Genomic DNA, 24,520 nt, shown 5'->3' on the forward strand with positions numbered 1-24,520 from the left:
ACAGCATTAAAAGTATTGGCAGGAAATTCAGTTTGGATTTAATCAAAAACAACAGCTGCAAATTACCTTTCAGGAAGCTCAGAAAATAAATAAAATGGTTATATTTTAAAATCTTATGGAATTTTGAAGCAGTATTGTAAGATCTCAGGCCTAAGCAAATACCAAACAGAACTGCAGAAAATCTGTAGAATTAAATACATTAGATCTGACTCTGCCTTTGGTTTCTGAATGTGTCAATGTTCCTACCGATTCCTGTGGGGTTGTTATGAAACAGTACATTATTCTTTGCCTGTTAGGGTAGTGAATTTCAATCTTTAATGTGTTGGTTCATTTTGATTAACTCACTTGCCAGCAACCTCCAGTAAGAAGAGCACTAGAAATCTCAATTCCAATGCTCATCTATGAGAAGTAATTTAGTGAAGTCATCCTGCAACTGCTTGCTCTCTTCTCTTCTCTTCTCTTCTCTTCTCTTCTCTTCTCTTCTCTTCTCTTCTCTTCTCTTCTCTTCTCTTCTCTTCTCTCCTCTCCTCTCCTCTCCTCTCCTCTCCTCTCCTCTCCTCTCCTCTCCTCTCCTCCTCTTTATGAAAAAAGCCCAAAGCATAAGACACTACCACACATCAAGAAGACTGCACTGCCTATCTGTTTGGGCCAGGTCAGTGCCCCTGGGGTCATCCCTGTCAAGAGCCAATTTTCTTTTTTGCGTAAGAGAACACACTAGAAAGGAACAGCCATGCTGTGTTACATCATGCAATGCCAAAGACAAATGGGATCAACAACAAAACAAGAACTACCTCCAATAAAGTCTATTACATAACTGTTAGCAAGTTCTCCATCTTTTTACATCAGCAATAATCCAATAGCCAACTAATTATACTTCAGAATTCAAGTCAATCAAGTTTCTAAGAAATTAAAATCAATAATAAGTAGAATTCTTGTGAACTTTGTTAAAAGTGTGTTGAGTAATAATTGAGAATTTGGAACTTAGTAAAAAGTTTTCTGTACTAATGTGACTGTATAGCACTATATACTTACTGCATTAAAAAATACACTAACCTCAGATCATGGAGTTCTGACCCTGACCCAGTCACAAGCATGAATTCTCCAGGAAACAGTTGAGAGACAGTTAGCTCAGCGTAAACTTTTCCTCTTGGTGTTAACATATGGCTTATATTTGTGGAACCCACCTACAGAGTAAAATTTGTGATTATTAAGAATGTGAAATAAAACCTTTGAATTCTTAAACATCCTTAAACATATGGTTATTTGTCTTCATTTGAAAAACAATCTTTTAATGTTTGCTCTGCTATGCCGTAATAGGAGTGGAGAGATACACAGCTGGCCAATCTCAAGCTTTAGAATAGAAACTTCACTTTTTCCTTTATAGAAAAAAAGGAAATTTTTAGAATAAGATAAATCAAGACCTTTATAAATATTTCCTAATTATGGCATTCTTAAGCTACATTTATTTCCATCTAAATAAAAAATTCTCCATGTAATTGACATGAATATTCTTTTTCAATCCTGTGAATCAGGTTTTAGGTCCCCAGAGAATAACATATGCTTTTCCCCTTACTATAAGGAGAGAAATACTGAGCTGGCTTATGCTTTTGTGGCCCTGATTTATGAATGCTTTTCTATTTTTTGTAGTTGCTGACTATGAATCTATATCTCTGCACTTCTGAATCAGATTCTGTATAGAAACTCAATCCCTAGAGACAGAATTTCAAGTAACAGTTACTTAGCAGTGACCATAAAACACATACAAGTTCATACATATATCACCCATAGAAACAGAAATGTGAATGTGCCATAGCTGTTGTGCTGGCCTGGTTACAGAGGCAGAATTTAATCTCTCTGCTTTAATAACTCTGCTTTCACCAAAACTTGTCAATAACCAAGTCAGCAGCCAGATTCCATACAATGAACCAAGCAAGGAAAAAATATTTCAGATATTAAAATAATTTTTCAGGTCTTATTACATCAATTAATTCTGCCATAGTTATTGGCATATTACAGGCATACAGTTGAATTTTCAGAACCTGATGCTGGTCACTCTCAATCCAATCGCAATATAAATATCACTGGTAACTCCAATGGATTATTTTATGATGGAGACAAGCATGAATGGGGCTAAAAATCAGGCAGCTTAAATAACAACAGCTGTGAATGCTAGATTTTGAAGTGGACCCCTAAACTTCTGCTTTGCCACCTAACTTTCCCTTAGCATCACTGATTAAATTCTGTAGAAAGCACTTGGTTTGTTCTCATAATTTCCTGTTTAATCTTGACTTCCCTGTACCACATATTCAGCAAGTATTACCCATGCCCACTGACAGTTACTCTGCCTCTACCCCAAGCTAGACAGAAGATAAACTTTCAATTCAAATTGTTACCACAAAGTTAATACAGTAAAAAATATGACTAGATGGAAATTCAAGTTCTTTTTTCTCCTAGGATATCAATCTTGTGCCTTCCCACTGAGTTGACTTTAACCTTTCAGAAGAGCTTATCTATCCTCAAAACTATAGTCTCAGCATACTTGCTGTTTCCCTATGTTTTCTCCCTTTGCTGTCTGAAGCAACGAAAACTGACACCTACTGCAAATACTTAATGAAATTCTGTGCTGAAATGACCAACCCAAGTCATCCTGCAACTGCAGGATCACTTCAGAAAGGAACAATCTGCTTGCTGGAGGTGTATCTCTAAAGTTAAAGACACTATATGAGAGTGTTTGACAAAGTAGGAAATAAAAAGGACTCAGGACTAAAATCTGAAGACCAAGAATAAGAAATCTGAGATAGTATGCCATTTTTGAGCATAGGAATATACTCTGAGGATCTGTGAACAGCCACACTTGAGAAGAAACAATATATGTAAGGTGAAGTGGAATCTCCTGAGTATTTGCAATCCTGCCTGCACCAGGCAGCCAGGTGTGAAGCAGAGTCAGTATACTGAGTCAAGGAAAACAATGGGTTTCATTTGAAAAAGAAGACAAAGCTTCTCCCTTGGGAACTCATTCAACTGTGGTCAGGCAAGAGCCTCTTCCACTCCAGTGCTCTGCTCTGCTCAGCTCTGCTCTGGTGCTCAAGCTGCCACCATAAAGCACAATTTTAGGCAGGCAGCTGCCAAGCTACTCCACTGTAAAAAAATTCCAGGTAGGATTCACTTGCATTTTTTAGAAAAAGATTTGAAACACAGGAAGCTGACTGAGGACATAACGAAGTATTTTTTTACTACAAAGTGGCTAAGCATAGGAGCCAGTTGCCCAGTTAATTCAAAAGCCATCTGAACATACTCCTAGGCAACAAACTCCAGGCGACGCTTGTCCAACAGGGGGGTTGGACAAGATGATATTCAGAGGACCCTTCCACCTCATCCATTCTGATTCAATGATCCCTGCTGAAAGGTACTTCTGTGTGGGGCTAGTATAAACTCCATTTGTGTGCTTTTAACTGAGAGCAATACATCTGACACAGAAACTTCTCCAAAGGATCTGTGTATTTGGTATCCAAAGAATATTATTATAATATTATGGTTAATTTTCCATATCTGTACATTACAACAGTTACCACTGTCCCATTTACCTTCGGAACAACATTTGCAAATAGATGATCAAGCAGTTTAACAGAATCTGTGCCTTTTACTTTAAACTTGCCAAATGGTGACAGGTCAATCACACCAACTTTTTCCATAACTTGTTTGTACTCACGACCCACAGGGTCAAACCAATTTGTGCGCCGAAAACTGGGTCTGAAACAGAGCATTTAGACACATAAAACAAAATTTAGAAATTTTGTGCTCTTTGCAGCAAAACATAGTCTTCAGGTTTTTTCAGTTTAATAATCATCCAAAAAATATAGACTTTCCTAAGTAGGTACCTTACCCAATATTTTCCTTAGTCTAACACAGCTTAATAATTAAAATCCTTTAACAACACAGAAAGATATGGGTTGATACTCTATCAACCACTTCGTATAATAAACTGTGAACTGTTCAAATGTTAGAATAAGTAGTGGTCTGTCATGAGTAAATTACAGCATACTTTGTTAATGAATCATTTAAGTTTGAGGTGTCAAAAGCTTTATTTCTGAACAGCAAAATGTGTCTCTTTATTCCTTCATGAGCCTCATTTAGATTAGACTCAAATATCCCCACAGAAAATATTTATTTGCTGGAGACTTCCTGATGCAGGCAGGTAACTAGGCAAGCAGGCATAGAGAAGGGGGGAAAAAAGCAAAGAAGATTGTGCTTCTCCTCTCCAGACACTTATACAGAGAGGAATGAAAATTTTCACGAAAATATTATACTGTGATGCTGATCAAATGCTAAGAGATGGAGAAAAACACAAATTTATAATGAACAAGTTGTTCTCCAAGCTCTTCCTTGAGCTAGGTTGCTTTCTGGTATCTTAAACCTAGAACAGATACAAGATACCTTGATGTGTGTTTTGAAATATCTGCATTATCAGAATAAAATGTATTCTAAACTATGGAAAAAGCATGAATGGAAGATCAATCTAATATATACCTGTTGCTGAAATGAATGATAAATGCATGCTTCTCATTAAATTTAAATTGACTGGCTCTTACTATCATGACAATTTTTTAGGGGAAGAAAAAAAATTAATATTTCACTTACCTGTATCCAGTCTCATCTCCAAGTTTATAGAACCAATGAGGTTGCTCCCATCCTGCATGGAATCCCATTGAACATTTTGACTTAAGCAAATTATACAGCCCACTGGTTCTCTCTGTTGGTCTCCCAGCAAATCTTTCTTCTTTAGGGTAACCAACTAGAGGGAGGAAAAAAAAAAACAAACTAAAAATCACCAAAAACTATGGCATGCTAAGATCATGATCCAAGATAGAAAACACATCTATAAGAAGAGAAATCTAGATACAGGCTTTGCTGGAATTCATCTTCAGGACATAAATATATTTTTAAAAGTATCTTACCAATGTTATTAAAGCCATAAGATTCTCTTGCTTTGGCTGCTGTGTATTCTGTAGTGGTCCACTTTCCATAGCGGTTTGGATCTACTTCTATCAGGTCAAATGGAGGTTCACCTTCAAGGATCCAGTCACTGAGGTACTTTCCCATGCCACCAGCATGTATAATGCCATACCTGAAAAACAGGAAAAAAAGTCCTGCAGCGCCAAGTATTTTACATTTGGCTTTTTAAAATCAGTACTAGCATATACTACTAACACAACCCCCAAAGTATTTTGAATTTTTCCCTCTTTTTTAAAAAATTTGTTCTGTTTTATTCTCTTTTCAGAAAATAAATTCTATATTAATGGATATTTCTACAGCTCCACTGTCAGCAGGACAATGTCATTGGTAATGTACAGCAGTTGCAGTTTCATGACAAATAATCATTAACACCAAATGATTTAACATTTTTAATACCTTTTAATACCACCATGTCTTCAAAAAAAATGCCAAAATATCCTTCCGTCTAGAATACGCAAAATTTAATTCTTAGTTGTTTGTGAAATGCTCCCATGAGCACAACAGAAAAATCCTTGAATAAACAGTAAGTCTGTCCCAAATCAAGTTTAGATTAACATGCAGCAACTGAACTATAGACACTCATGCAGAATAATGAAGCTAAAATCAACTTAAATTGCTGGTCATCAACTTTGCAATCTGAATTCTATGTCTTCAGTTAAAATAGGCAAGGACTTTGCCAAGAAGAAAAAAAAAGAAGTAATAATTTCATTCTAAAGCATATGCACAAGAAGAATGAATCCATAATAGCAATGATATGAATTTGACATAGTATCTTATTGGTTATTTACTTTTTTATTTACTTATTTAAATTTACTTATTTATTTAAATAAAATAAAAACTTAAAAAAACTGAGTACATTAAATAATTCTATCAGCTACAGTCAGTACAGTGCAGTTCAGCACGAATCTTCAGACTCAGCACAAAATTCTATCACTGCAGAGGATGCAGGAAGGATGAGTGCTTGTAAACTGCCACTACAGAAAAGAGTAAGCTGTTGCTGGTGCTAATTCAATTAAGCAACTCTTAGTTATTCATGGATACAAGCTTTGGTACCATAAAAGCTTATGATATATTCAAGTACAGCTGCAGATGAAATCTTAGGCAGTTTAAGTCTGCCTGCGCCAAAAGCAAAGGAGAGCAGCAAAGAGATTGTGAGTGGTGACAGACCAAACACAATGAAGACTTTTAGCTTCAGCTGAAGACTGCTGAGCTGATGGCAGGGTAAGCCCAGGAGCAAGACAGTGCGGAAGAGGGTCTCCTGTGACTAGAGGTACAGCCCTGCAACTGGACTTCATTTTGCAGATTTGCAGCACTGACTGAGCAACACGTTGATTTTGATGCTCTTAGCTGGGCCTACATTATCAGAGATTTTCATTACACAGGGTGCCCAAATCCCTCTTTATCTCAGACAAGAGGGAGCTGATTGTGTAAATACAACCACTGCAATTCTGCCGCACAAGAATGAAATATGCATTTCAGGGACAGGATGTTACAAGTTGCGATGAAGAGTGGTACAGCATAGGAATCTCAGCCTTCTTATGATTTAGACAAAGTTTCCTTAATGAACATGAACTGTTTTTCTTCTCTCCTTCCAATCCCTGACAGATTAACTCCCCATGCCTGTCACATTCTTGTGTCTTACTTATGAGTTGCTGCATCTCACCCACTTTCAAGAAATTCCATTCCTATTCATAGGAAATCTGAGTCTCTGCACACTGTGGTACTTTCTCTAGTGTCTTTGTCCCAGGTTATGGAATGGTTTCACTGCTTTGAATTAAACTTTTATGAATAAAATCCTCAACTACTCTTGTTAATATTTTCAAAACTTTAAGTAACTAAAAATGGGAAGCATTGAGCAACCTTAATAATAAATAGTGCTACAAGCTCTGCTAACTATACTTAACTTCTTTGCATGTTAAAATGCCTAGCAAGCTACTAATTTTAGATAATAAAAATCCTCTAATCTAAAAGCACTAAGTCCTCTGTCACAATGTCCCTGCTAGTTGACTGCAAGATAAGGATTTGCTAATGCACACAAAAAATTACAACACTGCTAGAAGCACTGCAGTGACCCAGAAGCATAGAACAGAGAGTCAAAAGTCCCTGAGAAGCAGACAAAGTAATCCAATGACAGCCACATAATTGCAACCTGTGTCTAAACACTTTGAGATTAATCAAACTCCTGAAATAAATTGTTTAAAGAAAATTAGACATGCAACACTAGTTTTCAATTTTTTACATATGGAATTTGATTCTTTTCCCATTGACACCAAGACGGAAAAACACGCTCCAAAGTCTGGCCACAGAGTAATGAACTTAAACAGTCATTTTGGTGAACAAGGTCTAGGCAAACTGCTTTTGTAACTATAAGTTCTGCAAATGTTACTGAAAGATAACATTATTTTTTTTTTAAATCCAAGCAGCAAAGGTGAATACCTTTCACAATGAATCATTGCAAAATTACCAAGCTCTTTTACTTTGAGGGCCTCAGAAAGCACGTTAGTGATACTGCCTTATCTTACAATCGGAGGGTTTGTTTGGTTTGGAATGAAAGAAAACTGGAAAAAGCTGAGCTGGATTTTGAAAAGCAAATTAGGCAATTGGAAAAACAATGTAAATAGAATGTGTTCAATAACATCTACTTGGAAATGTATTTGGTTCATTCTATCCATCTTGAATCAATGGTCAAACTAAGACAATTAAAGAGATGTTGATGTTTTAACACTGGTTCCATACAGCCATACTAAATAAGATGCAAAATCACATTCAAGAAAAACACCATAACAGGTGGGAGAATAACACCAGTAAACCATATATTTCTATTGTTGGACTGCCATTTTATTTGATTTCCTCCAACACCCAGCAATGTAATTTTTCAGCTCCGCTTTCAACAGTCAGGAACACTGGATTTGTATCCCTAGAGCAGTCAGTCACATGCTATACTGGAATGCCTTCTATTTAATATGCCTTCAGTTCTTCACACGGAACCGTAAACTGCACATTTGTTTTTGTCCATCTTCAGTGAAACCAGTTTTACATACAACAAACAACTGTAAAATATAGTGTAATTCAAAGCAAGAAATAAAATTAACTGGAAAGTGTACTTTTAAACCCAGTACTTTTGTGACTTCAAATTGCTGCACAGACAGTATGAAGTACTACCATTTCTTGTTGCTTCATAAAGTGGGACAGGTATTGGCCTCCAAATTAAAAGGAGGAAGCAAAAAATTATGGAGAGTAATGAAATAAGAGAGAAGGATGATCTTACATTATATAGGCTGTGGTCATTAAGATTTTTACAATTACATTTAACACAAAATATGTGCAAACAACTCCCAAGCCCATCAAATTCACAAAGCTTAAGCTGACTACCATTTTAACAATATGACAGACAAAAATTGTCACAAAGAATTTACTCACCCGAAACCAATAGCTACCCAGTAATTTCTGACACCCTGATGTGGTCCCACCATAGGAAGAATGTCTGGAGAATAGGTGATAGGACCTGCAATTGTGTTTATGATGTCTGCTTTTCTCAAAACGGGGACCATTTCCATGGCAGCCTCAATATGCTCCATTATTCTGTCTAAATCAGACTCAAAAAGTTCTTTTCCAAATCCTGCACAAGTAATTGACTCTTATTATATTTACATATAAATAAATAACTTAAATATTTTACATGTAAATAATTTACATATAAATAAAATAAATATATTTTATTCACACAGAGAACACATACATTTTCAATACAGCTATGGTATCTATACATAATACAGCTATTTATACAATACAGCTATCTATATCAATACAGCTATCTATCTATATATAAAAGTTTTATGGGAATAATCAATGCATATGTTCAAGCCTTTGCCATCCTACATAGGAAAAATGCCATACATAAAAACCTAGTTACCTGCAGGACCAAGTTTATTTGTCACTGCAATTATACTATCCTTTATACATATTTGTTTAACCCTAAGGTCATGCAAATTCAACAATGAAGTAGAAAGGAAGTGAAGACACACAGAAACTTTCTTCTACATTAATAAAACCCACTTATTTTTCTCAATATGCCAATAATTTGAGGAGGGAAAAAAGATACTTCCTGCATCTGCTTATTATTTCCATGAAATCATATGAATTTCTGGGTATATTTCACCCCTCGGTTTGGACTCTAATCATGGCTGAACATCATTATGTAGAGGCACTTGATGCTACTGGAGACAGTAAGTTCAGGAAGCTGTGGTAGGGCTATCCAAAACTGAACTGTGTTAACTGCACTTCCGTAGGAAATAGTGTGTTTTTTAAACAGTAATTCTAATGACTTTGAATAACTTTCTGTCTGGAAGTGAATGGAAAGCTGGAGCCCTGGGACAAAAGGCGACAGAGCCCTAGATATAACACAATGATTTATAATGGTTTTTAGTAAGCAGCTATATGACATAGGATATTTTTGTATTCTATACATATCTACAGCTCTCTTGCACATATAATCCAAGCACGGCATTTTGTCTAAGACATTCCTTTGCTGCTCCTATTTGACGATCACAATATCTCTGGGGTATCAACAAATATCCAGGGCCTCTGTCAGCATGTTGGAGAGAATTGTAACTTAGAAAAATTTCTACTCAGGAAAAAAAGACTATATAGCGCAGATTTTGTGACTGCCTCTAATTTAAACACACAAGCACCGCTTCAGGAAGTAGGGTAAGACTACATTGTAGTAGGCTTTTCTTATGTTACATTTGTATCTGTGTTATCTTTTATTGTTAGAGTCAGAACTATTATTTGAAAAAGTTTTTGCATTACAATAATTCATTGCAAATATTTTGTATTTTCTGTCACATAAGGCAGCATGACAGCCTGGGATTTATGAATATTAAAATGTGTGCTAGTGCTTATTATATTTAAAGATTTAATGTTCTTAATCACCTGGTGGAACTCCATTTGTTACCCATGACTCTTGCAGCTTCATTTTCTCCTCACTTTCGTATGGACCAAATAAAAGACCATCCCTTTCTTGCCTTAGATAATATGATCCTTCTAAGTCACGAATCACAGGCAATTCTTTTTTTAGGGCTTTCACTTCAGGGACAGTTGATGTTACAACATACTGATGATGAACAGGTATGAGAGGGTGCTGCAGGCCAATCATCTTGCCTATGTCACGGGCCCAGAAGCCTAGAAAAGAAAAAAAACCAAAACCAGAATAGAAATATTCAAACACTCATTTAAGTGAATGGAAAATGACAATAAAAGATTTGCAGTACACACTCTGCTTTTATGTGTGACAGGTTTTTTCCCCATACTTCTATTTTTCACTTTATTTTTCATATTATCTAGCATATTTTCCTCTCTATAATCCATGTCCTTTTTTCCTAATTATACTACTATATATTATTAAAATATATATAGTATATATTAAAATATATATTAAATTATAAATTAAAATATAACTAGTAAATTATAAATTAGACTTCTAAAAGTTCAGAAGAGAATTTAATTAACAGTTCCAGAAACCCTATGGCTTATTTCAGTAAAGTAAGTCTGCAATGTACTCCTAGCAAAGTTAGAGACATGTAAAATCCAGAATAAATTAACTCACTTCAGGAATGTCAACCAAGCCTCTTACTATCAACCAAGTGAGCTAGTATGCTTGACCAAGACACAAGTGAAGTCCTAATATCCCAACAGACTAAGGCAGTACTTTTCAGGCAACTGGCCTCAGGAATGGGAGTTTCTCTCCTCTTCCACAGGCATCATGTGACTCACATTAATTACGTTTTTCATACAGCCATCAATTCATAATGATGCTTGTGTTGGTGAATAGTCAAGTGTGCTCTCCCACAGCTGTCAAATTAGAAGTTCTGATACAGACTGACCAGAAAATGCAAGCAACCATTTCCCTGCCTCTGAAGCTGGCTCAAGATCTTTCATGCATACTGTGAGAGAGAGGTTAGAGAAGACTTAATTCTCCTGTGTTAAGATTAAGTTGGTATGGCACACTCACTTAGTGAGGTACCTGTGTCAGAATGAAGGAGTGGAAACCACTTAACTGCCAAACACTAGTCTGGGCTCTGCATCATGGCTCACATCTGCTGTGAGGCTGAATCAGACAGGTACAACTGACTGGAACAGTAGCTGCTCTAAGATGCTTTGAATATACCTCAGCCCCACTCTCTTGACTTTTCTATCAAGGAGCAGAGGTCTCAAGAGTGGGAATGAAAGGGGAAAATCCAATGAAATAAGAGATTCAGAGGAGTTTGGGAGTGAGGGTTGGAGGAAGACAAAATGAAAGACAATGAAGAGGTAGCAGGGCCTTCCAAATAAAAGGCTATGTGCCATATGGCACCAAGTAAAAGAAGGCAAGTCAGCCTGGTTCCTGTGTAACCAGCTGATTCCAAACTGCTTAAGACAAAATATCTCCAGCAAGATTTTCTACCTAACACAGCTGTCCCTTCTCCTGGGACATACACTACATGCTGCCCAGCTTAATGTGCAACTTTTCTTCCTTTTTGCTGTTTACTTGTCTTAACCAAATTCTCCTACCTCTCTCTTCAATTCCGTACTCTCCAAGACTGGTCAAAATTCCTCAGTGCCTCAAGGACACCAAAATGCATAAATGAGCTTGAATAACTTCACCTGGGATGTCCACTCATACCCGGTGGCACAGGAGTCTCATTCCAGGTCAGCTCAGGTCCTTTAGAACCTGTCTGAGCTGGTTTGATTGTGTGCCTGTTTACAGCTCTGTCACAACCATGCCTGTGCCTGGCCATGGAACACATTGATCCAGACCATGATCCGTGGATCTACTTCTCAGCTTGACCTCAGCTCAGTCTCAAATCTACAGTCCTGCTTATTGATTGGCGGGCATCATTTGACCTCGGTTACCATTACCGGGCCTGCTCCTGACCTGTGGTAACATTCCTGGCTTGGCCTCAGCCTGGCTTCATCACTATGGATCTGACTGTGCCTCATCTCCACAAGTCCATCTGGAGGTCTGGACTATGGGCTGACCCCAGCTGCAGGTCCTGGGCCTATCCTGCTCTGTCCCCTGTGCCCTGCCGGACAGAACCCTTGCTGGCTCGGCCAGCCTTGTTACCCTGCTTGGCTCCCTGTCCTGTGGGGAGCAGCCGGCTCATGCCGCTTGCTGACATTAACTGGGAATACATCCTCTCACCTCCGCCATGGCTTAAAGCCAGGACAATTAGGAAAGTTGAACTGGGCCATGCTGGCCTTGTGCCATTTCCCCATGCCAGGATGGCTGTCAGTCTCTTATTTAATATTACAAACCAGCCACAGGGCCTAACACCCACAGTTTTAAAAAAATGTGAACTTTCAAAGGAAAATATTTTCTGTGGTGATTCACTTAACAATTACTGACAGCCAGCTAAGGCAAAGCAGCAGAGGAAATCCCACATCACCTTCAAGAGATCTGTTCATCTAAAAGCCCCTGCCCGGCAAATGCTAGAAACTAGCACCTGTTGCAGTTGTCATATGTAAGGCTTTTGCTTCTAAATGGCATCTCAGCATTTGGAGGAGACTCATTACCAGAACACTTGTTATGTCAGTTAAATTGGTTGAGGGATGATTGTGCCATAATCCTATAGAGTGAGTGATCCAAAACCTCCTTTAAGGCTAATGAAACATGACTTATGTTCTCCTATACAGAAGACAATGAAAAAAATTGAATAAATCTGCATTTCTAGCACATATGCAAGGGTTTTCTTCATTACACAGGACACATGCAAATGTGGATTTAAGTGACAGCTAACAATCTTTAGGGAACTTCTTTTGATTTGGGCATTTTCATGTCACCTACAAATAAAACTATTTTAAGGTAAGGTGAGCTAATGATCCACAGAGGACAGAAAATTAAAGCAGTAGAAAATTAGGTCTTTGAAACAGCTTTGTTTCTTTCTTAATAATAAGAAATTTCTTAGCAATTAGATTTTGAGAATAACATTACACACAGAGCTAATTTTAAAGTGTTTTTAAGTAAGAGACAAATAGTGTAGGTTTGTTTAAAATAAAATTTACGGTACTGTACTTCTAAAGAAGTCACACTTATGATAAGTACTTTCTAAAATGCTTAAAATAACAGAAGGTGACATTTACTAAAAAAAATACTATGGTTTCTTTTTTTAAGGTTTTTGAACAAAAACAAAAATGGCAAAAAGAAGAATATATTCTCTGAAACAAAATTCTAATTGGGAGCAGATGTCAAGTCATATCACACATAGTAGAGATAAATGAAGGCATACATTATATCTCTAGGACATTTGTGAAGATTAAATTTTAGACACTGCAAACATCTGATGCTGAAATATTTAGTGGTAGTATTACTTAACATATCTGCTGAAGTATGTCATCTGACCATTTCTTGGTTTTGAAAAAGACAATCTTCTACTGCTATATATAAATGCTTGCATATATAATGCGTACATGTCTGTAAATACATGCTTATATACACACCCCCACACTGTATATACAGACAAAATTCACTATTTTTGGAAACTTTAATCAAACATTCCATTATAAATAGGCTGCAAATAACTTCAGCAGGCTCAGTATAGTTGATTCATGTCAGGGATTATTTATTAGGCATCTGCTTTCCTCTAAAATGGAAATCTCACATAAGGAACAACTAAAGATTGGTTGGAACTAGTTTGTTCCAGTTCTGCAGCAGATGTCAATTGCGGGGTGAGTGGGGAGGGGGAGAGGGAACGCAAAGAGCCTTCTGATGTATTTTTCTCTGCAACATGAGCCTAAAATTATACAAGTCATGATCTGTAGTGGAATGAGACAGGGCTGAGAAAAAGAATGAATGTTATCTGAGAAAACATTTATAAGAGATATGTGTTATACAGTATTGATTTTACATCTTTAGCCAGAATGTTAAGCAATATGTGCTTCAAATATTCATTTTGGCTGAACAGTTAACTACACAGGAGAATTAAATAAATATATTGCTAATTTTAAAACTCATTAAATAATTATAAAGATGTATGAAAAGCTCACAAGAGTGAATTTTAATATTTGCAAATAAGCTCTGAAAAGCATTTACCAGAAAACCCTGCCTAATGTTGATATATTAGCCAAAGAAAGATAACTACAGTACAAGAAGGTAAGAAAATTACTACATCTGTGATACTTCATCCATACGATGCAGAGCGAATAGGTGGGAATTATGAGTGGCTGGAAGTTTGTGGCTTAAATAAGTCTGATTGCCAAGAGAGCTGCCTTTCCCTTTCATAATCTTAGATCTGTTCCAGACCAATATATCCAGACTGTGTAACAAATGACATAAGGATCCTATTTGTTAGAGAGCTTGTGACTTTGTAACTGAATGGTGTTCCATAGTTCATGCCTGAAAGATATGAACTGTCAGTCCAAAGGCAATCAAATATTGACACCTCTCATTTTCCAAGAGCTTGACTTTGTGATTTACATAAATTTTTAAAATTTGGTTTCCCTGGTTGTATTGTTGATTGCCTTCTATGAAGCATACTAAACTCTTCTAGTCCTCTTTCTCTCCAAAATTCATTATATGGCACTCATGAGCAAGCTTAGAGCCTCAGAGTTTTGTTATTTTAGCAAGGCATATAGCAATAGCAGGTGATCACCTACGTATGGAAGGCATATATAAGAAAGTGCACTTTTCAATGGGTTTTCCAGTAGGTCTTTACCAAAAGCCTGAAATGATTTAACACAAGACAGGGTTGTCTATATCCCAGACTCTGACAAAAATACCTCTAAAGCACATCCCCTGAGAGTCCAGCTGTTTGATCCCACTCTCTCTAAATTTCTCTCTCTCTTTTTTTCTGCTGTCTCTAACTCTACTTTTACTCCAGTCCTTACATCCTTCTTCAGCTATTTTGTCGTCATGTGCTAGTCAGTCTCCCTCATTTGTCAAGTTCTGTCCCAGCAGCCTTTTCTTCCTTCCAATCCACTCCCATCTACCCTTCCTTTTCTATTACATATTACACCAGTCTTTCATGCTTAAACAGATCCATTTTCCACTCATTTTCACATACAACCATTCCTTGAGTATCCTTGCTAATCATTTAATCTGAAAAACTCCTAGCTTTAGTTTCCTTAAAGAAACAAATCAGATACCTTCCCAATATCTCTCTGGTGTCATCCCTATTGCTGCCATCCCCTCCCAGTCAGCTTCCTTATTCAGTAAGTCCTGTATCATGTAACTATTCTACTTGCTGCCAGTGCTCCTAAACACTTCCAGAAAGCTTTCCAAGGCATTTTGCTCTCCCAACCTATTCCCCTTCCAGTCCAATTCTTTCATAATTCCAGTTATGACCTATGGTATTTTACCCATCAACAAGAAGAGTCCCTGTCTCATTTAACTTCTTCATTTTATCTGCCTTGCACTAGAAATAGGTGCTTTTATTATTTTTTTTTTTCTGTTCCACTGCAAATATACAGAAAGGAATTATAAAGGTGTATTCTTGCTCTCAGTTCACTTGTCCCATCTGAGTAAGAAAGTATGGTATATCACAAGCTCTGACTGAAGCCTGATGATTCACTGCCATGGGAGGTATGCAGGACTAATGCCCTAAAAATGCAGATATTATCCAATTTGAGGCAGAGTGAGCAAAACTTTAACCTATATGGTAAATATTCAACATGTTTTGAAACAATTGAAAACACAAAATTTTCTACTAGGCAGCAGAAAGCATGCTTCACATAACACCTTTCAACAATATATCCAATAATATATTTTTCTACACTTGTATAAAGCAGCGTAATAATAAGTGAATAAATTTAGATTGAATAGAGGTTTTTAGACTTATTAAGTTGCTTAGGAAAATAAACACAAATCCAAAGGACACTTGCCCAAAAGTTCTTTGAAGCAGAAACATCAGTTTAGCTTCTTTAACACAATGAAGAATAACATTAGTATATGTAAATACAAGCTCCCTTGAGTTAGGCAATTTTTATGACATACAAAAAATGCACTGTTTAGCCAAGCACATGTTTAAAATGTGACTCAACCGTTTCAAGGATATGTGGATAGAGTTAAATCTTGGAGAAAGGTAATAGTGAAACAGGCAAGCTCAAATTCTCAGTCTCTTTGAAGAAACAGTGAAGATATTTCTATTTCATACGTACATTCCATCTGCCTTCCTAGGTATGTTTCATCAGGTTTTAGAGACATGGACAGTTCACCTATTGGGCACTGGAACAGGCTCCCCAGGGAAGCCGTCACAGCATCAGCCTGTCATAGTTCAAGAAGTGTTTGAACAATGCTCTCAGGAACGTGGTGTGACTCTTAGGGATGTTGCTATGCAGGGTCAGGAGTTGGACTCCATGATCCTTGTGGATCTTTTCCAACTCAGGATATTCTATGATTATGTGACTCTAGACCTGAACTCACTCCTACACAACTTATTGTAGACCAGTAAAGGTCTCTTTTGCTACTAAAATCTAACAGGGCAGTCTGATTACTAACTGCTGGAGACAAATCAGGGCAAATATTTTTAATGCCTATTCAAGGACAATTAATATAAGACCTAAATTTTCATGATACTGTGAAGAAATATGTGCAAAGGACAAACCAAATTAAGGTTCAAAAACCATATATATACTCCTTATACATGTAACCCACACAATTCAGTACAGGTGCTTTGTGTTAGCTAGTATGTAAATCTGAAAAGCACTCAAATGCTTATATTAAATCCTACCTGCAGTATTCACAATTCTCTTTGCTTGGATTATTCCAAGTGGAGTTTCAACTTCCCACGTCCCATCCGATCGGGAGTTCAGATTAGTCACTTGCACAGGATAATTTAATTGAGCACCATATTTTCTGGCTCCTGCAGCCAAGGCCATAGTTAGAGAATAAGGATCAATATGACCATCTCCAGGGTTATACAGGCCAGCTAAAACCTAAAAGGAGGTAAAATCCCCCAAATGAAAGAAAGTACAATTTATCAAAATTAGATAGTTTTTTTTAAAAAAACTACTTTCTTACTTGAATATAGTAAACTTTAAGTCAAAAAAATTTTCAAAATATATAATAATTTTATCCAACCTAACAATGGTTTATGACAGTCAAATTCCTCAGATCTCCCAAGCAATCAAAGGTTGCAATGCTTTAATATTATAATATTATAGACACGGTAATTAAGAGTATGTACTCTAACATACATTATACATAAAATTCACAAATTCTGATTTTAGGCTATGATACATCTTTTTTTCCATTGGAAAACAAGAATCTGTTGCACAATTTGTATAAAAAAAGGAAACTGTACATGTATATTTCTGATAGACCAATATTTAATTGCAATGGAAGTTATATTTCATGAAACTGGCTTATTTACCTTATCCATATTCAATAAGGGAAATAGCTCTTGCACTTTCTCAGGCGTGATTAAATATTGCTCTGTTGGGTGCCAACCAGCACGAGTCATTTGGTATTTGAATTCATCCACCCTAGTAGGAGTTGAAGCAATTCTGATACTGCCAGGCTGATGAAACCCCACAGGCTAAATAAAAGAGAAACAGCAAATTACTGAAAGAACCTTTACTGATTGCCATATATGTATTTTCCTGTGCTAAGAGGAGTCTACAGGAATTTTTCTACTAACATCATTAAGAAAAATGCAAGTAAGCTATGGGCCCTTGAAGGAAGAGGCCTTGGATATAGATGCCTAGAAAAAATAATTTTTCAATAAGTTATCAAATTAACTTCCTAAATTAATGCATACTATCTTCAAAACAGTTGGAAGAAGTGTTTATTGAATGCCATGATACATTCATTTTTACTAACAACTAAATACTTGATATATGCACTCACACGCTTTCAAAAATAGAATCAGATACATCTCAAAAATAAGTATATATGATATACTTTATTTTAAAAGCTGTCATCTGCATGATTTCCTATTGAATGTATTTAACTAAGCACCTTTATAAACACAATGAAAAAACACTCGCTGTTTTTGTCTTTTTAATAAATTAAACATCCTTACAGAGCTGCACCCTGAATGCTTACTTTTCTTCATCTTTTCTATGTTATCTCACAGGATAATGATAAGGCTGAATAAGTCACTGGAACTCGCAATGATAATCTGATGTGGCAGCTTATCTAGTTGCATAGCAGAAAGAAGAAAAAAGTATTTTATGCATATTATGAAAAATATCTGTCATATATATATATATGACAAATATTAAAAATATATGAAATTTGTACACTTGTAAAGTGAGGTTCATTCAATTTCTGCTGCTGTCAAAAACAAGCACAAGTTTAGTAAATGAAATCTATAAGGCTGAGAGAGGCCAAATGAAAAAGATGACTCCTGTATTTCTCCACATATCCATTCCTTAAGTCACTAAATAAAAACACTGAAAGGGATGCAAAGAATTGCAGCAATCTTCTCAAGTACAGACAGCATCATATCATATGAATCTTTAAGCAGACATATTTAAAGCAGGAATGTATCATAATCAATCTGTTCATTCCAGATTCCTTATACTATTTTAGCTTCTTTATCAAGTTAAAGTTGCAGACTCTCTGCTGTGTCTTGAGATGTTTTATGAGCACCATTTTCCTAAACTGTAGAGGGATCTGGGAAACCATTTGCAAAATGTAGTGACTGGACATGAAGAAGAATGTATTTTAATAAAAAGGTATATACTCCTACTTCACGTCATTATCAACTATATTTTTATAAGACTATTGCTACAATTGCTCTGAATTAACACTTCAAAGATTAAGGGGATTACCTGTCCCGTCTCTTCTTCCAGCTTTTCATAGAGTTTGATGCTGTAAGCATGGATTTTCTTTAGGTTTATTCCAGGATGAAAATAAGTAGTTAAACCAGCCTCAAATAAGAAATAGGAACAACATAGATTAGAAATGCAGTGTTTTTGCCTTCCTTCCAACTGTCATTTAAAAAGGAACTGCCAAGACACTGTAAAGAAAAATAACACAGAGCCAACTGCTACAAAAATAAAAATAAAGTCTTTTCTGTACTTAAGCCATTTCTGTTTTCTGCACAGGTGTTTTCCCATCTGTCTTTTCTCATCAAGTCTGCCAACCCATGATACTATTGCAGTTGTTCTGTCCTATCTGATATCTCAATTTATATACAATATCATAGTGCACCAGATTACTGAAATGCCCAGATAATCCAGTGAAAAAGAGTGTAAAATTAATCATTTGTCAGTATAATATTTTTCACTTCTATCTATATTCTATTCATAACTTTAACTCTAAGTATTTTTGGCAATGTTCATTACCTTAACAATCTGACTTTAAGAAGAGATCACAGAAACCTGTAGGAGGGAGATCCATCTAGTAAGGGCCCCATCAAGCACAAAGCAGGTATGTTGATTTCAGGAAGTCCCTGGGCTAAATTAATACTCTGGAAAAAATATTCCTTTTTCATTTCTTGTTATCATATTGAACCATTAGAATCACACAGGACACAGATGAAGACTAGATATTTGACTAAATGTGATTTTTATGCCATTTGATATATGTGTGCTCGTGTTGTGAACACATTTATTTTAATTACCTTAGAGTAAGCCCCAGGGCTGTTTCACTGCAGAGTTTTTAGCTGAAACTTGTTTGTTTCTCAAAAAATATATTCTAAGGGCCTTTTTTTCAGTGTGTACAGAATGAAGAAATAAAATAGGCATTGAAATATTCAAATTTCCTTAGCCATGTACAATGCCTAAGAGTAATTAATTTACTTCTACCTGCAAATTTTGTTATCTCGTTTTGTTTTTACTGTATTTTATTTTGTAAACATTTCCTGGCCTTATGTTATTCTTCCAAACGTAGTAATAAATCTTCCAGATGTAAGGAAATTCCATTTTAGTGGTCACTGTTAGTGTAGTCATTTTGAACTAAATGGATCACAAATCACTTGCAAGTTAGCTACAAACCCATATATATTCAAGAGCATTAAATTGCAGGGATTAAATAAATACTTCAATCTCTTACACTTTCAAGTGAAGAAGTTTAAATGCACTTGATACCTTTTGGATTGAGATAATAAATGTTTCTGATTTCAAGAGTGCAGCTGGCAGACAACTATAACCCAATTTCACTACATAAAAATTAAGATCATAAAATCATAAAATACTTTTAATGAAACAAAAAGATTAGGAGATTTCTCTTAAATTTCATATTCAAAGCAGGGTCATCTACAAGATCAGACCACATTTATCAAGATTTTTTCCAGATTCTTTGAGAATCTTCAAAGACAAGAGGCTTGCTTTACTTTCCTAGCTACATATGGAACTTGCATTTGGCCTTGTTAAATTCCATAAAACTGTCCTTTCATCCTTGCAGCCTGCCTAGGTCCCTCAGCATGGCTGCCTTGCCCTTGAGTGCATTGACTGTTCCTCACAATTTGGTGTAAACTTCAAAAGTGGATGAGCATGTACTGCATCACCTACTCCAAATTACTGATAAAGATACTAAACAGGATGGGTGCCAGGACAGATTCCTGTGACATTCCACTTATTTCCAGGATTTGGGTAGAATACGACCAATTCACCCTCTAAGCCCAGCCATCCAAAGAGTCTTTTCACTTTCTAGTTGTACAGCCATATAGACAGTATCATCTTCTAAAGTTGAATATAGGGAGAGTATGAGAGAGAGTGTCTAAAGTCTTGCTAAAATCTAGGCAAGTGACATCCACTGATCTCCCTATGTCTAAGAATTCATAATATTCCATAATAGACAGCAATCAGATTTGATCTGACATGATTTATTCTTCGCAAATTTATTTTGATTGTTATTGTTATTTGCAACATTATTTTAAATGTTGCAAATCACTATTTTTTTCTTCTTTATGGACCTGGGACTCACTCAGTGTTTTCTGAAGAACCGAACTAGGGCTAGCTGACCTTTAGCTCCGCTGCTCAGTCCTTTGGCTTTTTAGAAAAAGTCATACCTACGCCCTTTGCCAAATCTCTGGCACCTCCACCAATTTCAATAGTATTTCAAATGTGATACATCTGAGGCCTTGTGATGAATCAGCAGCCTGTCTGCTCCAACATATGAGCATGTGCCAAATTACTCCAGTAAATCCTGCTTTACTGGAGTAAACCTGGTTTGGTCCTTATCCACAGCCAGTAGTTACTCTTCTCCTTTAAACTGGAGACCTGAGAAACCCTGTCAGAGAAAACTGAGGCAAGAAGGCACTGAGACATTATTTGTGTATACTGTGACTGAATTACTCACCTCATGCACTTATTTTCATTTTTCCAGCCTTTTACTATTAATGAAGCAGTAGAAGCAGCTCTTGTTGCCTTTCAATTTTCTTACAAATCTTATATATAGTTGAGGTTTGGTTTCCCTAACGTTCCCTTCATATGCTGAAGTATCTTTTCTAAATTGCCTGATTTGCAGCTTTTTCCTGCTCTATCACCAGTATACTGAGCTGGCTTCCCAATGCATCTACCAATGCATCTTCCCAGTGCTTTCCTGAATTTCAGAATGAACTACATTCTTGTAGTTGAAGGAGATTTTTCTCTAGGCTTTACTCCATTTTTCTAAGAGATTTTGTTATTGTACATAAACATGATCTGGAAAAATAATTTAAAGAATGGCCACTTTGCTATGAGAATTGACACAAATATTTTAAAGCATTTTTATAGTTGAAATTTTTAAATGTTGAGAAGTTCATGTATCAGTTTTGTTCTATTTCAATCAGTTTAAGATTTTATTCTAATGACATTATTAAATAAGCTTTCTGGAGGAAAATATTGTTAACACTGTTATATACTAAACTCTCTCTTCTTGCAAGTGTGACTAAATTGTAACGAGTTATTATTTGACTTGTGTTGTGCTTTACTGTCAGCAGCAAAATCAATGGCATGTTGCAAGAAAATGTATAATATAACATGTAATAACTTGCTTGGTTACACCTTTTCATAACTGGTAATATAAAAATGTACATATTTGTTGTGCTGTCTTAATAGCACACATGAAAGTCAGCAAAAGTTATCTCAGACCTTAGAAGTGAAAGAAAGTTTTGGCAGCAACACCAGCAGGAATATTAGCTATCTGAAACATGATCCTGAGCTCTGGCAGGATTTCCTGGACAGTGAAAGAGGTAAAATGTGCTATAGTGCAGCAACATCTGAACCAGACTTTAAACATCTGTGGCTGCAGGCAATGTGCTCTGTGCCATTTCACATGATTGTCATCTGTATTTAGTACTGTATCAGTGTGAGGAAAACACTGATAAGTACACAGTATCTGGTATAACAAGGAACAAATTGTCATAGTTTTGATCTTTCTATTCATCTGAAACAGACATCACCAACTTTTTAATCTTCAAAGTCCTCTAATACTGAGTTCAATGAAAAGAGACAATGAAGACATACCATGTAGTTATCTATTTTAACATGACCCATAAGTAGGTGTCTTGCTGTGTTAATTGCATCAAATTCCTTCTAAGAGGTGTCATGAGGCATCTCTCTCAATTTTGGTAGTGCAGGCATTTTCTCTGCTGAGCCCCAGCTCCAGCTCTTTAACTTTGAAACTGACCCTCACTCAGGGCTCCAATGTTGCACTTACTAAGAAGTGTGGGCAAAAGTACTGGAGGAAGGGTTGCTTTAATACTGCTATGAGCAGTAAGTTAGGGTGAGCGAGTGTAACAACAAGAACATAGGAAATATTCAGTAACAACACCATTCATGATTCTGGTCCCTTATTGAACTAGGGGATTTTTATTGGTTTTTACAATCATATTGTTTTGCATATGCATTGGGAAAGATAAAATTCAGTCTGTGCCTCTGAGTATTTTGTACTTATGATTCAATACACAAGATGCATGATCTGACACTTAATATGGTGTTGCTCTGTTTACCAAACTGTTGTATTGTACAATTACTGAATGTTGTTTCTTCTTACTACATACAGCGTGTTTTCTTTTGCTTTGTTTATTGAAAAGCAAATAAAATTAAGTATACTACTTATACACTGCAGGCAATGATATTTATTTTTAATTTTATTTTTTAATATTCTCTCAAAAACCCCAAAACCCACAAAACATCTGCACTAAGATGAAGCATTGCAGACTTCATACTTCCTCCTCTGGGAGAAGTATGAGAATACACATTAAATATAATTAATTAATTTGTCCTCTGAAATGTAAATTATTGCATAAATGCAATAATCTATTGTAAATTATTTCATAAATGCAATAATCTCTTGTATTAACAGAGTAGATCTAGAGACATCAAACTGTTGGGTTTCTGCTCTTTTGTGTTGCTACACATAGAGATCACAATCTCCCAATTTCAGTTAAGAATAGCTGGAAATAAATAGGAAAAGCATCCATTACTGTATTATTGTGGCAAGCTTTATTTAATTTTGTTACATTACCCACTCCAGATATAGATTCAGAAAATATATAATTACATAAATGCACATTGTGAACCAGTATGACCATGTGATTAACATTAATAAAGGAGGTGTTGCTACCCTGACATTTCTACATGTATGTCTTTTTAGTTCTTGTCCTCAGAATGCAGACAAATATGCAGGCTTAAAAAACTCAGAGTACATTTGTTACCTTTACTCCTCCAAGATTTTATGTACTGTCAAAAATGGCATGAAAGAAAGAGAGGGAATAAAAAGGTAATGAAACTTCCACTTCCACCACCATTATATACACAAACTACCGTTAATTTGAGAGATGAACAAAACATTTCTTACTGCATGCCAGGTAGATCCTGCAGTGAGCTCAGATTTTTCTAGCAGAACAACATCCTTCAAGCCAGCTTTAGCCAAGTGATAGGCTAGACTCACACCAACACAACCACCTCCAATGATCACTGTATCTGCTCTGTCTTTCCCTAAGGAAGGAGATGAGGCTTCTTTACTAAAAAAAAAGAAAAAAAATACAGACAGTTAGAAAAAGGCAATTACACTTTTCCCCACTTCTTTTGTTTACAGCTTCAACCATAATACACATGGGTTTCTACTTGGGAGTTGACACACATTGCTTAAGATCTAACCTGTTACTCATACCCACTTTTAAAGTAAATGTTGATTGAGGGTCATATAGGTAAACAGTAGTAATAAAAAGAAAAAAAAAAACAAGAAAAAAACCCCACCAAAATCAGAAAACAAGTTTGCTGCCACTTACAACTTTAAATATTATCTATCCAATATACCCTTATACATAGATCCTATTTCTCGAAAAGAAGCTGATGCATAACATGATAATGTCAAAACCTTTCCAAAGTACTGTAGTATGTGCAACAAATAGGCTTTAAAAATATTTACTTAGTAAGGCCCATTAATAAATTTCTAAAACCAATGTCAGTAGACTACATCAGTGTACATGTTCATGAAGAAAAAAGCTTGGTACTTAGTACTTACTTTGATGTTCTTTCTATTTTGCCATGTTCACAGATTCACTGAGTTGGAAGGTACCCATAATGATCATCAAGTCCAACTTCTAAATGAATGGCCCATGTAGAGATTGAATTCACAACCCTGGTGTTATTTGCA

The 24,520-nt window shown here is 36.0% G+C and overlaps 1 protein-coding gene across 2 annotated transcripts in view; it reads right to left on the bottom strand.

The window, feature by feature from the left end:
- The window catches only part of DMGDH (dimethylglycine dehydrogenase), a 47,336-nt gene that overhangs the window by 21,183 nt on the left and 1,633 nt on the right, over window positions 1-24,520 (bottom strand). For both annotated transcript variants that reach the window (XM_053931778.1, XM_053931777.1), the window contains exons 2-11: window positions 23,720-23,885; window positions 18,763-18,861; window positions 17,358-17,522; window positions 16,716-16,920; window positions 9,946-10,194; window positions 8,434-8,632; window positions 4,956-5,125; window positions 4,639-4,792; window positions 3,585-3,750; window positions 1,054-1,184 (exon numbers count right to left, since the gene is read on the bottom strand). In XM_053931778.1, coding sequence (XP_053787753.1) covers window positions 1,054-1,184; window positions 3,585-3,750; window positions 4,639-4,792; window positions 4,956-5,125; window positions 8,434-8,632; window positions 9,946-10,194; window positions 16,716-16,920; window positions 17,358-17,522; window positions 18,763-18,861; window positions 23,720-23,885 — 1,704 coding nt within the window. The remainder of the gene's footprint in view (window positions 1-1,053; window positions 1,185-3,584; window positions 3,751-4,638; window positions 4,793-4,955; window positions 5,126-8,433; window positions 8,633-9,945; window positions 10,195-16,715; window positions 16,921-17,357; window positions 17,523-18,762; window positions 18,862-23,719; window positions 23,886-24,520) is intronic.

This window comes from Vidua chalybeata, chromosome Z (assembly GCF_026979565.1).
Source record: "Vidua chalybeata isolate OUT-0048 chromosome Z, bVidCha1 merged haplotype, whole genome shotgun sequence".
Lineage (NCBI taxonomy): Eukaryota > Metazoa > Chordata > Aves > Passeriformes > Viduidae > Vidua > Vidua chalybeata.